The sequence below is a fragment of the Cynocephalus volans genome, chromosome 8 (genome assembly GCF_027409185.1).
Source record: "Cynocephalus volans isolate mCynVol1 chromosome 8, mCynVol1.pri, whole genome shotgun sequence".
In the NCBI taxonomy this organism is placed as follows: domain Eukaryota; kingdom Metazoa; phylum Chordata; class Mammalia; order Dermoptera; family Cynocephalidae; genus Cynocephalus; species Cynocephalus volans.
This window is the reverse complement of record NC_084467.1, coordinates 4,507,603-4,524,918: the sequence shown is the minus strand read 5'-3', so window position 1 is coordinate 4,524,918 and position 17,316 is coordinate 4,507,603. Positions and strand designations below refer to the sequence as shown.

Sequence of the window (17,316 nt, the reverse complement as noted above, 5' to 3'; positions counted from 1 at the left end):
ACACATTCACACACACATGGACACACATACGTGTGTAAACACATGGACACATGCACATGCACACACATGCATATGAAAACACATGCACATAAACACAATGCATATGCAAACACATGGACACAGACACAATGCACATGTACACACACAGACACACAGGTAAACAAACAAAAATACATATATGTACACACGTGGATACATATGCCTGTGTATACATGTGCACACACATGGTCATCTTGAGCATTCAGGGTCTTAGAGATCTACCTCTCAATATGTCTTAGGAGGGAAATCATGTTAACAGCCACACTTTCTATTTCCATAGTGCTCATATGTTCAGAAATAGTCTCACTTGTATTAACTCCTTTGATGATCCTAGGATTGACTTAAAAGTTGCAGCAGATAACAGGTCTCTAACCTAAAAAATATACATATTCTGTTTATTCCTAGCTTTTGATCCCTACTTAACAAAACATTAGATTAAATTAAATTCCCAGAGCTTCTAGAATAGAGAATTCCATTCTGGACTGTCCTCACCAGCTTACAGGACAGAAACAAAAGTTTAGTATTCCAGAGGTTCCTTAAGAATATAGTCTTCTCCCAGGCCCCGGGGAAGGTGGGATACGAGTGTGGATGCAGGATCCTGTCATTCCAGAATTCACCTTGAGGGGGCGCTGGGCTTACCTGACACGGTTTTTACATGGGGATCAATTTCCAGGCATGGGTTTTGGGGAGGTTTAAGAAGTATTAAGGGGGCCGGCCCCGTGGCGCACTCGGGAGAGTGCAGCGCTTGGGAGCGCAGCAGCGGCGCTCCCGCCGCAGGTTCGGATCCTATATAGGGATGGCCAGTGTGCTCACTGGTTGAGCGTGGTGCGGGCGACACCAAGCCAAGGGTTGCGATCCCCTTACCGGTCACAAAAAGGACAAAAAAAAAAAAAAAAAAAAAACCAGAAGTATTAAGGGGTTTAACAACATCTCAGTTATCAGGATGGACTCTTTCAATACTCTCTGAGTTGATACCAGTATCAGCCATAAACCTGTACTATTCTCAAATGCAACTAGAACCATCTGTGGCTTTTTCAGAGGCTGCTGGCCTGTGTGACTGTTTTAGGTCACCGAAAAGCAGAGTTGTCCCTGATTGCTGTTTTGGAAGACCTTTCCCAAGAAATCTGGAAACCAGAGCCCTAACTTAGCTTTTCCAGCTTAACACAGCTTTCTGTGTGTCGTAGAGACTCGCTTTTCCCCAGGAACACCATTCTGGAAGCGCTAAGGGCTCTGGGCCCAGAGACTTCAGGGAAGTAAGAAATAAGAAAGGACAGACCCCCAGCAGGGTGCCCCACGACCCTGCCCCGGGGCCCTTTTCCATTCACCAAGCATTTCAGCGAGGCCTTGGTGGGGCAAGGGGGGGAAGCAGGGAAGGGGAGGGAGGCCCGGTCCACAGACACTCCCCACAGACAAATCACAGAAGCTGGAGCCAGGTGGGGACTGAACCCACACAGAGGGAAACAAGACGGCCTGGGCGGGAAAACTCCAGATGCTGCCTGGCTGCCCTGTGCCTGCCGGAGTGACAGTCCTGCCTACTAGAGGAATCCAGGCCTGGGGTCTGGCTCAGGTTGGGGAGGGAAAATTCATTCCATCACATGGTTCACTCGATAGTCACTGACTATCAAACCAACACTTGTCATGGTGGCCTGGCTGCAAAGACATCAGACCACCCATGGGGTGCTTCTGGGGCAGTGTGCCCAGGGGAGGACAGGATGCAGGCGCTGGTGGCCATTGCCCTGGGGCTCCCAGGAAGAGCAGGCATTGCAGAGTCCGACGTGGGTGGCTTGGCTACTGTAAGTGACCCACAGAAAGGAGAGAAAGGCAGAAGGAAGTTAGATGGGCGACCTTTCACTATCTCCTTCTGCAACTGTAAAGAGAGAAACTTTATTTCTCAGCAAGTCTATGAAGCGCTGAACACAGCCCCTCCTGGCCCTGTACACAGTGCCCAGGTCTGAAAGAGGGACTTGCAGATTTTATGAGCTCTTGTAAGTGGGGAGGTGGACAAGGGCAGCCCCCCGCCCCGCAAAGCCGTCGCCCCTCGTACCTATATTTCATCCCGGGCTGCTTCACGACCGTGTCGCCGGCGCTTGGGAGGCTCTGCACCGACAGGTGTCCCAGGCTCCGTGCCACCATGGCCACGGCGCGGAAGCGGCCGCGGGTGCCCAGGCTGGGGCTGCTGGTCGCCGGACGGCCCAGCCGCTCCTCAGGGCCCCGGCCCTTGAGGCTGTGCTCCGAGCACACGAAGGACACCTGCATGCTGAGGCCGGCGCTCAGCTCCTGGCGGCGTCTCCCCTCCTCTCGGGCTCAGAAGTCATCTGGCTCCTGGAAGCTCTTCTCCGCCCCGGGACAAGACTTTACCCCGGCAGGCGAGGAAGCTCGAGGCGCTCCTTCAGGAGCGAGGATTCGACGAGGAAGAAGCCTGTGCAATCTCCCCGGGAAGAGAATCAAATTTCCAGAACTGCGCTAGAAAAGACCTTATCAGAGGAGTCGCAAGTCGAGGGGGAGGGGCCATTTCCCCTCCCCTCTCACATCTCTCTTGTCTCTGCAGGTCCTGCCTCTGTCCCCTCCCTGGTCTGTCTCTGGCTGCCAGAGTCTGCAGCCCAACAGTCTCCAAAAGTGTTCAGCAGGGCTGGCTGCGAGTTAATCCTGACGGATGAGCACAACCGCCTTCCTCTGATGGGGTGGGGAAGGCCCCTCCACGTGTCGTGTCATGTCGGGTCGGCGAGTTAATCCTGCCGGATGAGCGCAATCGCCTTCCTCTGATGGGGTGGGGGGAGGGCCCCCTCCATGTGTCCTTGCTCCTTGCGGCTCGCTGAGCCTGGGGTGGTGGCTGGGGGGCTGAGCACGGCTTCTGGGACTGCTCTCCTGGGGCTGTGGCTCAGGGGGCCTCGGGGAGCAGCTGCTTCTCCAGGCTTCCCGAGCCTCCCGGAGGCAGCCTGGCGTCCAGCTCCCGCCTCTGCACACGGTGGGCTGCTGAGGCTCCCACCACGTCAGTTAGGTGACCAGTGAGAGGCGCAGGCAGCGTCTGGTGATTCATTATTAATGAAGCAGGATGCACAAGCCGCCTGCCCCGGTCTTCCCCGGAGGCCACCACCGGCTGCTCTGGGCTGACAGCCGCTGGACCGGACCAGCAGGCCTGAGGCCTTGGCAGGCACTGCGGCTGGGGGGGAAGCCGTGGGCAGGATGGGAGCTTGTCGGCAGTCGGCTCCGGCCAGAGCCTCCCTGGAGCGAACGCCCAGCTCCACCTGCTCGTGGTTCTCACCCAGCAGAGTGGGGCGTCCACCAGGGCTTGGCACAAGGAGAAGCCAAATCACCAGAAATGTGGAGGAGAGGCCACTCTATCTTGGGGATAATGACACAGATGGCCCAAGGAACAAAATCCAGGGCCAAAGGGAAAGAAACGTTACAGCACTCTGAACAATTCTAAGCTTTCAGCAGATGCTCAGCAATACTTGTGGAATCAATGAACGAAGGAAGGAACGAAGCCCCTTCCCCACTTCGTCCCTTCCTCCTCAGCACCAGGAGGGGCTGTCTTTGCCCTCTGACCCCAAGCACCCCCCTCACACCCTGCAGGGTGGACCCCGTCCCAGGCTGCCTTGAAAGTAGATTAGTGGTTGCCGGAGGAGAGGGGCTGGAATGGGGGTGATACTAGGGAATACGGGGTTTCTTTCCCGGAGTGAGGAAAATGTTCTAAAACCGATCGCGGCAATTTTGCACAGCTCTGCTACACTAAGGCTGTTGAAATGTACTCTTTAAACAGGTGCATTGTACAGTATGTGAATTATATCTCAATAAAGCTGCTATCAGAATTAAAAAGTCTTCTGCCTCAAAAGTCTCTGGGCCTTTGCTCCTGCTGTCCCCTGTGGGAGTGGCCTTCCTGTCTTGTCACCTTTGAATGTAGTCGCCTTTGACCTCAGCTCAGAGAATGTGCTGGTGTGAAGCCAGTCCCCCACGGACAAGTAACCCCTCCCTTCTCCAAGTGCCACCGACCACACTCTCCCCAGTGATACCAAAGGGTTGGGGACTGTCTGCTGGGGTCATGCTGGTGTCCTCCCTGCCCAACACAGTGTCACATTCCCACCAGTCTTTCAATAACTATTGGATCAATGAACCAAGGAAAGACTAAATTATGTTCCTGATTATACTGAGGGACATAATAGCCGCTGGACAAATGCCCATTTATTACGGGAACAATGTTTACTAGTTCACACTATGGTTCCTTTTTGAGAGCCCAGGGTAGAAACTTTAGGGACACCGGACTTCTCCTAAGTGACCAGCAAGGTTCCCTCTTTGCTGGAAACTCTGAATAAAACAGGCAGCCCCTCGCCAGTCGTGGTGCCCAGCCTTCTAGTGGGTGAATCTGGCATATTGTTTTTACCACCCATTTATTTTACTAACCTATTGTTATTTGCCATTTCCCCATATTTACTCATATTTCATTTATTTGAAAAATTCCATTGTAGCAAATTAATTTAAGGAACCCAATTTTGGAATTGAGTGGGAGCTGGGGTAAGAGATCTAAAAAGGATTCCATATAATTCTTGTACTCTGCATAGGACAGGGCATTTTACATCCTGAACACGGGTGGCCTATGTGATAACTGTATGTACCACCTGGGAGTGGTTTCTTCCCCAGGGGACAGTGGGCAATGTATGGAGACATTTTTGATTGTCACAGCTGGGTGGGGGGTGCCACAGGCAGGGGGCAGAGGCCTGGGATGCTGCCTCACAGCAGAATTACCTGGCCCAGGTGTCAACAGAGCCAAGGTTGAGAAAGCCCGTTCTGTATTAACCAGAATGTGATCATCTCTCTGTACTCACATTGTTCCAGACAAGGGGAGCCTGGAACGTCCGTGTGCAGGGGACGATTACAGAAGTGTGGAGGGAACCTTCCCGACAAGACAACCAGCCCCCGCAAATGGCCTTTGGGCATTTAAAACCTCCCCTACCCAGGGAGGAGACGCATCAAAGTGCCCCTTTGTCTTCTTTGCACTTTTCTGTATTTTCCAGATTTTCTATCATGGAATACATATTTCTCTTATAATCAGGAAAAATCTCACCAGTTTTTCTTTGAACTCTTTAACCAAGGGCACTCAATTTTCAAGATAAATGATGGTTAAAGGAAAACAAAACAAAGCAGAAAGGGCCGGCAGCATCCTGCGCGTGCTTAGGCCTCCGGCGCACGAGCCCTACCATGGCAGGACGAGGAACGTCATGCTAGGCCTGCCTGCCACCCTCCTGTGCTAGAACCGGCCATGGGTCCAGCTGAGTGCTCCCTGCCCAGGCTCTTGTTCCGCCACCGCCACTCAGGACGCTGAGGACAATTTCACCCACAGAGAAGGTTCTCTCTGTGATTTGATGCCCAGGGCCCCAGGGTGCCAGCCTCCCACTCACCCTGCCTTGCCGAGGCTGTGTTCTGAAAGGAAGATTGTGGGAGGGTCCATATTTCTACCTGGCTGAGAAAGATCTCCTCCTCCACCCTGTTCTTGGAGTTCTGGGTTTTGGGTGGCAGGTGCAGCTCTGCACAGAGTAGGACCTCAGGAAAGGTGTGGAGGGGTTTTGAAGAGACAGACACACACTCAGGGCTGCACAGGTGACGACCACCTAACCACGCCAGCTTGGCCCATGGCAACACTCTGAATGCTGTGCGCAGCTTCCTACAGTCTAAAACTGGCCTCAACATGCCAGCCACGGGTGCTATTACCTGAACTCATGTTGAATGATCGTTCCCACACTGAAGTGCCCCTCTTGGTCCCTTGGCCTTCAGTGGGTTTTGTGAGGGCTCCTGGAAATGGAGTCTGGCAAAGCCCACTCCAGAACAGGATCGCAGCTGGTCCCCCGAAGCCCTCAGGGCCCAAGCTCCCCTGGGAACTCCAGGACAAGTGCATGCTGTACCAGCACAGGACTGCCCAGCAGAGAAGGTGGGCAGGAGCCTGGCGGGTCTTTAAAGGCTGGCCAGAGTCCGTAACTTTCCACGTATCCCAAACAGGGGTCGTGACTCGTAATATTCTAAGAAAGTCACAAAGATGATAGTGGAAAGCTAACAGCTTAAAACTTTGACCTGAGTTTGCTTCAATTAAAAGCCATCCTAAAAGGGTCTCTCCTCTCAGATGTGTCTGGGCAGAGGAGATGACGCACAGACACGTGCTGGGCGACTGCGAGGCTGGGGAGGTCCTGGCCCGGTCGAGGACAGTGGGTCTCTTTGTCCTTCTTGGTGCTTCTGAGACCATCTCCCCACAAGCCCCTCAATAAAATGGTTTGACTGTCCCCGCTCCAGAAAAAGGAAAAAAAAAAAAACCAAAAACCAGAAAAAAACAGGCTCCATCAGAAGCATTGAGCGTGGATGGCTGACTTTGATCCACAACAGATTCTGGGCTCTTTTTCTGTCTCTCTGGTCCCTGCTGTTGTTCAACGGAGCAGCTAGTTCCTGCTGTGATTTCAGAGGTGTGGCCATCCCCAGTTAAAAGCTCTGCTCCGTGTCCACGGGATGCCATCAGAGAGAGCACCCCTGGACTGAAAGCTTCCGCTCAGCCGCCTGGGATCCATGCCCTCCCGCCTCAGGGGTCCCTGGAGAGACAGGAAAGTGGGACCAAGCCAGGTCCTTCCCTCAAGATGGTGACAGGCTCACAGTGGAAGGGCGCGGACACCCTCCCCCGCATGGAGCGCAGCTGCCGTGGAGGCCTCAAGGCTGGAGTAAAAGTACCAGAGACGGCTTTTAAAAGCACAGCCTCCAGCAGGTCGTTCAAGAGCAAGGACAAGAGGCTGCGTCCTGTGGAGGCCCTGGGTGTCTCCCCTGCACCCGTAAGTAAGGCCGCCCTGTCTGTTCTGAACGGAGCATGGTGTGCACCCAAAGGTGACTTCCTGCCCAAGGAGGGGCGGTAGAGGCTGAAGAGTTGGGGCTGCCTAAATGGAGCAGTTTCTGAGGGCAAAGGGTGGCAGGGCCTATGGACTTTCTGGAAGAGGGGTCAACTGGCAGGTAAGAGCTCAAGACCCTGCAGGGCCACGTGCTGTGGCTTCCTCCAGCCAGAAGTGGTAAAGCGAGTGTCCCCAGTACGGGCCTGAGCCAACTGTGCGTGAGGACCAGGGTTCAAGGCCAAGCCCTCTAGCAAGAGAGGGAAGTCCACAGTGCCACAGTGCTGGGGACTGCAGAAGGCCAGAAGGGCTCCCTGGAGGAAGTGGGCTCTGAACTGTGGGGAATGTCCCCATGCTGAGAGGACAGGCAGGGGGACATCAGAGGCACATCAGATGTGGCAGAGTGGCCGTGGGGGGAGGTGGAGCCCCAGCAATGAGGAGGCCAGAGGTGAGCGGCTGCCCATGCTCCTGTGGGGCTTTCCCAGAGCACTAAGTCCTGTAAACACGGCCCATGGTGTGGTCAGGCTGGGTGGACAGTGCTGTGGCCACACTGGGAAGCTGCAGGTGACGCCAGGTTGAGACCACCTCCCGGTCACATGTGGGCTTCCCAGGAACCAGCTGTGCACTGTTGGCCCCTCGCTCCTCCCATGCATTAGGAGCTCGCTGCCTGCTCCCTGACAACTCCACTAGCCCCGAATGGGGACAGAGGTGATCGCCGCGCATCGGCCGGTTCTGTGTCTTAGTTGCTGCCATTCGCCGAGTGATGGTGCCGAGCCCTGAGGGGGCACGTCTCCTTCCTTGGTGTGTCCTGTTCCCCAAGCAGCCTCTGAGGCCTAGCAAGGTCACCAACAACGACCACAGCATCAGCACACAGAGTGCCCCTGTCCTCGCCCAGTCAGAACAGCCTCTTGGGGCAGTGCCCCCAAACCTCTGGGTGGGGGCTGGGGATCTGCACCGTTAACAGCTATGCCCGTAATCCCTGTGCCAGACCAGCGCAGGAAGCAACGTCGGAGCCATCACAGACTGGTTACACAGCAATCACCCAGCACAAACGAGTTGGGATCTCTGCACCTCGTCCTAGTACTCTCCACAGCTGCCCTGCAGGGGAGGGCAGGGACGCTGGGGCTGGAGAGGTCTTGGGACCTGCAGAGGGACGACTGTCTCCAGGCCTGGAATGACCACCAAGCCTCCAACATGGTGCCCACTGCCAGCCGCAGCCAACCCCACACAGACACGGGCCACGTGCCGCTGCCAGCCGTGGCCCTGGATGGGCCCTCATGGAGAGACCCCGAGCCTGCCAGCTGGCTTCCTCCCAGCCCATTCCTGGCTTGGCAGCTCTTCCAGAACGACTGGCCAGTCTGGCCACCCCCCACCCTTCCCGTCCCTTTCTTTTGCATCTGCTTCTTATCCACACAGCGTCGAGCTGTGTCTCCACGCGTGACTGTTAGTGCTGATGAGACTCCAAGACTGACGGGCAGTGGCAGGGGTCTGGAGACACCCACAACCACAGGAGGGCAGGAAGGTCCCTCTCCTGGGGAGGGGAAGGGCCCGCGTTTCTCTCCCACAAGGAGCCAAGCCTGCAGCTCTGAGTTACATCACGACCTTATTTAGTCCTTGGGACAATCCTGTGAGCTAGTCACTACATCTCTGCTTTCCAGATGAGGAAAGTGAGAACCAGAGAGGCCAATGGATTGTCTAAGGTCACCCAGGCAGCTGGCGGGGGCCGGGGTTCCTCCTAGGACACTCCATGATGTTCCTGCAGGCTCAAGGTGTTGAGTAGACCTTGCAGCTTATAGTGGGTTGAAACGTGTCCCTAAGAAGACACGTTGAGGTCCTAACCCCTGGTATCTGTGCATATGACCTTATTTGGAAATAGGGTCTTTGCAGATGTAATTGAGTTGAGATGACATTGTACTGGATTAGGGTGGGCCCTAATCCAATGATTGGTGTCCTTATAAAGGACAGAGAGATTTGGAGACAGATACACACAGCAGGAAAATGGATACCAGGAGTGCTGTGTCTACAAGCCAAGGAACACCAAGGACTGCTGGCAGCCACCAGAAGCTAGAAGAGGCAGGAAGGATCCTCCCCTAGAGCCTGCAGAGGGAGCGAGGGCCCGCTGACACCTAAATTTTGGACTTCTGGTTTCCAGAACTGTGAGAAAATATATTTCTCTTGTTTTAAGCCACCCAGTTTGTTACAGCAGCCCTAGGAAGGTAATACGGGACCTTTCTTGAGGTGGACGCATCCCCTGCTTAGCCTCATAGACAGGTTCACCCTCCATCCCTCCCCAATCTCTCCTCCTGCCCACAATGTTCTCCTTCCCGCCTGTTCTTGAAGACACACCTAGGTTCTCTGCTTGTCCAGGAAGCATTCCCTGGCTGGCCCAGCTGGAAGTGATCCCTGTGGCTGACTGAGTGACTAGAGGCTGTTTAGTTAACTTGGCAATCAATCAAATCCTCCCTGGTGAGTCTTCCTGGCTCATGGTAATAGCTTGATATCGAGGGTCAGAAAAAGCAGATCAGGACTCCTGCCTTGCCAGGAAGTTCATGACCAAGGGTCGCTGCCCAGGGCTGACAGGGATCCCTGCCACCTATGTCTGGACTGCAGAGAGTGGCCCAGATGCAGCTTCTAGTCCCATCTGCCACTGTCAAGGAAGCAGTAGGAACGAGACACAAGCTATGGGAGAGTGTTTTGGAAAGTGGATCAAGACCAGAACCACCTGATACCATGCAGCCTCTATTTCTAGAGCCTTGGAATGTTCTAGGTGCTGGGAACAGATCAAGGCCCTGCTCTCAAAGGGCTGCAGATGAGCAAACAACCCCACAGAGGTGGGGGAGCGGCCGACGTGGAACAGGAGGACGGGCTTGGGAACGAGTGGCTGAGCTGCTGATGTAGACAGGGGGCTAGGACAGTCTCTTTGGGAACTGAGCTAAGATGGGAACGGTGGCAAGAAGCCGCCATGTGAACACCCAGGCAGAAGGAACAGAAAGTGCATGGACCCTGAGGATGGAATGGGCTCGGCCAGTTGCAGGTCTGGAAGGAAGGAGCGTGTGCCCGGAGCGTGCTGAGCGGGAGGCAGAGGGGTCTGAGCTGAAAGCAGAGGCAGGCCAGGGCCACGTAGGGCCCTGTGGGGAGTTTGGGCTCATTCCTGGTGCCTCAGGGAGCAGAGGAGAAACGCTGAACCAAGGGCCGGTGTCTGGCTGGCACAGCCTCTGGCGGTGTGTCTGACACCCCACTTCTGGACCCTCCCCTTGCTACAACTAGGTGAGGATGGGAAGAGGGGTCCAGACCAGCTCTCTCCCCCTGCTGCTCCTGCTTACACAGGGAGGTGTGGATTTAAGCATTCGGTTTGCTTTTTTTTTTTAACAGTAAGATTTGAGAACAGTTTTAAAAAAATGCAGAGGCTAACAAGAAAGTCCCCCACTGCCCCTGCCAGCTGTTGAGCCGATAAAACGTCCAGGCTCGCGGCACGGTTGTCTCCTTGCTGCATTGAGCACAACGCTGTGCTCGAGCATGATCTTTTTTACATTAATATTTAAGGCCTAGCTTAGCTGAGTCCCAGCCCAGCTGCTGACAGAGAAGAGTTAAGCACAGAATGGTATTTATCTGAGATCTTTAATAACTGGTGGCACGAGTCACGGAGCAGCAAGACGAAATTCCCAGACAGAGCACAGGCCCCATGGGTGTGACAGCCTTTGGCCAATCCACTGCTAAAGGCACGAGCTGCTCTGTCGTCTCTTCCACTCCTTGGAAAGTGAGTTTTCCCGGGGCCTTTCAACCCCACAGTCCGGCCCAGCAAGGTCTCAGATGCGGCATGGACATTTGCCTTGAGGCAGCAGGCAATTAAAGATACCTGCCCTACCCTGTGTTAGTTTCCTGGGCTGCCATAACAAAGGACCACAAGCAGCGTGGCTTAGAACAACAGAAATTTATTCTCCATAGTCTGGAGACCAAAAGTCTGAAATCCAGGTGTCGACAGGGCCATGCTCCGTCCAGAAGCTCCAGTGAAGGAGCTTTTAGCCTCCTCCAGCTTCTGGTGGCTCCTGGGAATCCTCGGAGTTCCTTGGATTGTAGACACATCACTCTACTCTGTCTCCCTTGCTACACAGCCTGCTTAGAAAGACACCAGTCATCAGATTTAGCGTCCACCCTAATCCAGTATGGCCTCATTTTAAAGACATATTCTATGCATCTGCAAAGACCCTATTTCCAAATAAGGTAACAGTCTGAGATTCAGGGACGATATGAAATTTGGGGGAACATGATTCAACCCACCGCACCCTCCATCACAAATCATACCCACACCCGAGGGAGCTGAGGTCTTCCCGGGGTTTGAAGGATGAGGCCTGGCCCTCCCTCCTCATCCCCTAGTGCTCTCCACCTTCTGCACTCCAGCCCGGCCACCTGGGCCTTCTCCTACCTCCTCCAGCCTGCCCCTCTCCCCTTGGCCTGCAATGTTCTGCCCCACACCTTCAAATGGTCCCACTCTGAGATGGTTCAGTCTCAGCTCTCCCACTGCCTCTACGGACCGGCCTCTGTGCCTCCCCGTCTCCCCGGCCTCTCTTTATCACATCCTGTTTTGTTGTTTTGGGACAGTTGCCACTATTTGAACCTGTTTGTGTGTCTGCGTTTTGTCTGCCTCCCCCACCAGGATGTTGCTGCCATGAGGGTGGGAACCTGGTTGGTCATGTGTGTGGAACCTCTCCAGGATCTGGCCCAGTGCCTGGCACCAAGACTCTCAATAAACATTTGCTGAATAAGAGATGCTGTAGACTGGATGCCTCCCCAACCTCACTGAGGCTTAATCCCCACTGTAACTGTTGAGGGTGGGAAATCCTATTATGGTAATTGAAAGATGGGACCTCGAAGAGGTGATTGGATTGCAGGACCGTGCAGTAGTGAATGGATTAAAAACGGTGGTCATGAGTATGGTCTGGAGTCTCTCTCTGCTCTTCCCTGCTGCAGTGTGACACCTGCCATCTCTGTTGCCACCACCAAGGCCTTCACCAGCTATGTTTCCTGGACTTTGGACTTCCCAGCCTCAGACATTGTAAGTAATAAACTTCATTTTCTTTATAAATCACCCAGTTTCAGATATTTTGTTATAAGTAAGAGAAACAGACTAATAAAAGTGACTAGCAACAAAACCCCCCAAAAACAAACAAACAAAAAAAAACCCAGTCTCTCTCCTGAGAAATTTCCATCAGAATAAGGAGTTCAGTGTGGCTAAAACTAGCTGACCCTTTGTCCTTTCCTTACAGCTGGATTTAGAACACAAAGCCTTGAAAATTCTGCCATCTAATGGACTCGCAGCAGAAGTACCTACTTATTTTCTTTAAATGACAACCACATATTCAAACACATTGTCTGTAGGAGAAAATGTTAAAGGAACAGTCCTGGTCTCTACTCTACTCTCCAGAGAACAGCTGGATAACTCCTGGGGCCTGTGTTAGAAGGAAGCCAAGATTTAGGGTTGCTTGATAAAATACAGGATGCCCAGCTAAATTAGAACTTCAGAAAAGCAACGAGCAAATTTTTAGTATAAATATGTCCAAAATATTACATGGAACGTATTTATACAAAAATATTATTCATTATTTATCTGAAAGTCAAATTTAACTGGGCATCCCGTATTCCTATTTGCTGTCTATGGCAACCCTACAAGGTCTAGGCGGGGAGGGTTCCCTTTGACTGACTGGCTCGCACAAGGGCGTGTCTCTAGCATGCACAGGAAGTAAAGCTGCATATTTGCAATCTACAAGGATTTATAAACAAAAGCGCCAGCTGGCTCTCCGGCTCTTTGGTCACTTTCTCAGGCTTTCAGAGAAAGTCGTCCAGGTGGGTGCTGTCCCAGGTGCTGAATCAAAAGACGGTTGAGCTAAACAGAATGTCTTTTGGAGGTTCCAGGAAAATTTAGACTTACATACCTATCGTTCAGAGGACACGTGGGACATTTAATTCACAGCCTTTGCTATCACAGTCACAGCCTGATTCAACCAGTTCAGAGGCCACCTGATAAAAACCACTTCCCACAAGGACAGCCTAATTCAAGGTCACAAAGGAGGAGGGTACCTCTTGGCCCCCAGGGCCTGACCCATGTTTCTGTTGCCAGAATGGACATGTTGTTAGAGACGGTGATCGCAGTATTTTCACTGATGCAGTTAGTCAGCCCAATAACTACTTTGTCCCAATGAAGTTGCAAGAGACAAATGAAATGGCACATTTACCCTTTCTGCCAAGTTTTTTCCAGAAACCAGATTCTTTTTCCATTGATAATATACCAAACTAGTAATAGTGCTTATCTTTGGATATTTAGGACTATGGCAGACTTTCATTTTCTTCTTTTGTACTTTTATGCGGCATAAAACATAAAATATTTATCCCAATATACAATCAAATTGTGATCAATGGTTCCTGGGCTGCATCCCTCGTTCTTGCAGCGGCTGCCTCCAGGCCTCCTGCGATGTCCCATGGACTTCCTGACCCCACCCCACTGCCCGGCCCTTACCGATACTTCATGCCTGTGCGCCGGGCGGTGCAGTCGTCCAGGGAAAGGCCGTGCATGCGGAGGAAGCTCTCCATGTTCCTGGCCTGGGCAGCTGCCCGCACCTCCCGTCGCCGCTGCAGCTCCAGCGTGTCCGTCTGGCGGACGGGGTGCAGGGCCCAGTCAGAATGGCACCTTCCGCTCACGCTCCGCAGACTCTCGCTGTATGTCATGGACAACATGGTGCCTCCTGGCCTGGGAACCACCACTGTCCAGATGGGAAATGCCGGGCAGTGACGGGTTAGAGAGAGAGTGCCGATGCCCTCTGTGCCCCAGCTGGATGGAACATCCTCCGAGAGCCCGGGGACAGGGCCTAGCCCCACATGTGAACATCTCCTGGCACGATAAGTCTTGGTGCTCAAAGTGCTGCTGGATGGGATCTCTGGCCAAGCTGCCCTCCTCTGCCCCAAGCACAGGCAAAGCTGCATTCCAGGCGGGAGAGCTGCGCTCTGAAGTTCCAAATGAAAACGGGAGCAGGAAAACATGCAGAACCCGAGACCCCAGATGCTGAAGACCAGTGTTGCTGTCCCATGGTGACTGAAGTACTGTGTCATAGCACTCTCGAGGTGGTTTCCAGGGTCAAGCCAGGAAAAGGGCTGTCCCTGGGGAAGCAGCACAAGGCACACCCATCCCCGAAGCAAATGCTAGTGCAATCTGCCAGGGCAGCACATCATCCCTACATGCCAGGCCTGCCCCAGGGAGGGCCTATTTGTTCACAATCTTCGTAAAGGGAAGCGCTATCCACGCAACACATCCTCTGCTTGTCAAAAGCACCACTGCACCAGCAGGGATCTTTGGGCTTCATGCTCCATGACAATTAAAGATGTCACAATCTATAATTTTTTTTCAATAGAAAGACTGAGCAGAATGCATTGGGGCGGGGGAGGGGGAGTGAGGGTAGTCTGGGGAAATAGGTTTAGTCGGAATAGGGAAATTTCCAAGCTTACATGTTAAAAACTATTGCTAAATAGTCATCCTAAATGATGAATGTACACTCTCAGAAACTAAAAACACAGATGTTCATCCATGGGGAAACTGATCACATGGGTGATGGTCCGCCCACATGATGGAAATGTGTGCAGACATCTCGATATGGACTGATGTGCAATGAGCCCTAAGAGACAGTGGCCAATTAAAAAAGAAAAAAAAAAAAAAGGCGAGGGGAGAAAATGTGTGTCCAAAATGCTACCACTGGTGTTAAGTCCCGTGTACAAAAGTGAGTGACTCTGTGAGGGCAGCATGGTGGCTGAGCCCAGGTCTGCAGAATCTGTGGCCAGGCAACAAGGACACCATGGCAGGCACGGGCAGAGCAGGCCTACCATCCGGGGAGCCCACCCCTCCAACCCGCACAGCGGCCCCAGCATCGTCACCAGGGAGAGGAGGTGCAGACGGGAAGTCACTATTTCAGCTGGGTCAGCTGCAGAGTGGGATCCTGGAGCCTGGCCCTGGCAGCTGGAAGGGAACCAGGACTGTCCTCACCTTCCACCCCAAGAGAGCAAGTTCGATTATCCCTGGAAAGGAGAAGGGAGGGCTTTCCCGGGAGCTGAGGTGGCTGCAGAGGCTCCAGCATGGCCCTTCGGGGGGGAGCTGAATCTCTGTGGGGTGGCCCTGTGCTGGCCCTTGCTCAGGTGAGCTCCAAGGGTCAGCCTGCTTGGCTTCTTCAGGGGCCAGAGGAAGGGCCCCACAGCGGGCAGGAGTTAGAGATGAGCCCTGTGCCCAAGGGTCCTTCCAGAATGGGTAACCAGCCAGCTGACTTTAACTGCTCGGTCCAAGTGTGCACCTGGCGAGGGGCCACCTCTGGGAGCCCCATAGCTCCCCCTTTCACAGAGGTTTCCCTGCCATTATTTGACTCTCTGTCTCTCTTACTGCAGAGACTGTCATACACGTCCCGATCTGCCTCCGCCCAGCATGGGGCCTGGCTCAGAGCAGGGGCCTGGAAATGCTTGTTGAACAAATGTGCAATTGAGGTGGGGAAGGTGAGCCTGGAGAGGAGCTGAAGAGAAACCGACAGGCAGGGAGCTCCAGCAGGGGGGGAAGGGAGCAGTGTCCTCACGGGACCTGGCTCAGGGCTGATGGCGCCTCCCCTGCAGGCTGGGCAAACACTGTCTCCCGGGGCACGCTGCTCTGCGATCTGAGGGGCATGGCCCCTGGGGGTCCTGCATTTCCCTGCCCGTCCTCCACCCCGCCCCCACCACGTCACACACCTCTTTCCTGCTGTGACCTCTCCCCGGCACGTATCATCTGACTGCAGATCCCACTCTGTGTCTCACTGTGTCTGCTCAGCGTCCACAGCGTGCCCATAGTGCACATAGGAGGGGCTCAGATACTCACTGAATGTCAACCAAAGCCTGGCCTTCCAAGGGCCAGCCAGGGGCTGTAACTGGGCATTTCCTGTGGTGCCCAGACAGCAGCTGGCTGGGGCTGGGCTGGATCCCTGACTCAGGACCAGCAGCTCTTTGCAGTTGCCTTCTCCTGGGGGGGGGGGGGTGTCCCACACCAGGGCCTGCATTCACCATGGCTCAGATCCCCAGAAAGGGCCCTGCAGGACCTCTGGACGCTAATGCAGGCAGGGATGCCCCTTGCATGGAAAGCCCACCTTCCAGAAGAGTCACTCTGGAGGCAGTAAAGGGGACTGGGCTCTGGTGGAGGGGGTTCATCTTAGGAAAGGGGGCCACAGAAGCCCACAGGCAGCAGCCCCCCGTCCCCTCTCCCTGTCCACTGGCTGGACGCTTCCCTCCCTCCAAGTGCACGTAGGGCAGCGTAAGACAGCTGCTTTTGAGGTGGCTGTGTGGCTAGCCACCAGTCCTGTGTAGCAAATGGAAGCCAACCCTCACTTCCTTGGGGTCTGTGTTCAGAGAGAAGGCCAGCCAGGTGGGCTGCAGCCGGGGGGCTCTTCCCAAAAAAGCAGGACCTGCCTCAGATGCACACAGGCCCCTCCAGGCTCAGGCAGGCTGAGATCAATAGCCATTAGCTTTCAAGACATTACCCACAAAGAACAACGTGGGTCTGGTTTGGTTCTGGAAGCACAGCCAAGGCCCTGGGGTGGGAGGACAGTGCCTCTGAGTGCCAGGTTCTGGACAGGGGCAGCCCCACCATCGCCGGCTCACAACACAGCTCAGACAGGCACTTGGCCCTCCCAGCCTTAGTCTCTATGTTTCTGAAGGGGGCTGAGCAGAGACCTGCCTCACCAGGATGCCAAGGGCTGCAAAAGGCAAGCTGGACACCAGGGCAGGAGCTGGTGATGGTACATGATGCCCTTGTGATAAGTGCCATGTAGAGAAAAGCACAACATCGGGCTGGCACATAGGGCAGGCCTCCCGAGAGGGCATGTGTGACCCCAGGTTTGAATGACACAAGTGAGACATGCAGACACCAAATACCACTAGAAAATGTTAATAGGATAAAACAGAAGTTCATAATCGCCTCCTTCCCACAGAGGACACGTACATTCCTAATGAGACGGGTAGAGGGTGGAGTTTGGAGATCTGAGGGGGAAAAGGGAGAGAGCAGGAAAGCACAAACCTCAGTGACCTCCCCAGGATTCAGAGGGTGTCCCTCTCAGTGGAGGCAACGGTCTCTCTGCTTGTGATCTTTCCTTACAGCGGTGCTGGGAGCAGGCCTGAGGGCAGGGCCTCTGCGGCATGGAGGGAGCCCAGGGCCTCTCGCCACAAGCATGTCTCCGTGGTGCAGGGGCAGGGCTCAGGCCAGGGGTCTCATGGGCAGAGAAGTGGGGAGTGGGAGAGCATGGTGGTCCTGGCATGGGGTGGAAGGGTGAGGAGCAGAGATGTGTGCCAGGAGTGGTCTGTGGCTGGGAGGGCTGTCCCAGGGGAGGAAGGACGAGGTGCAGAAGGCATGGGGGAGGGGGGAGGGTTCCGATGG

At 54.2% G+C, this 17,316-nt stretch overlaps 1 protein-coding gene across 1 annotated transcript in view; it reads right to left on the bottom strand.

Moving 5' to 3' along the window:
* Positions 1-2,295, bottom strand: part of KCNAB2 (potassium voltage-gated channel subfamily A regulatory beta subunit 2) — a 29,261-nt gene extending 26,966 nt beyond the window's left edge. The window contains exon 1 of the mRNA XM_063103710.1: positions 2,084-2,295. Coding sequence (XP_062959780.1) covers positions 2,084-2,295 — 212 coding nt within the window. The remainder of the gene's footprint in view (positions 1-2,083) is intronic.
* Positions 2,296-17,316: the final 15,021 nt, after the last annotated feature.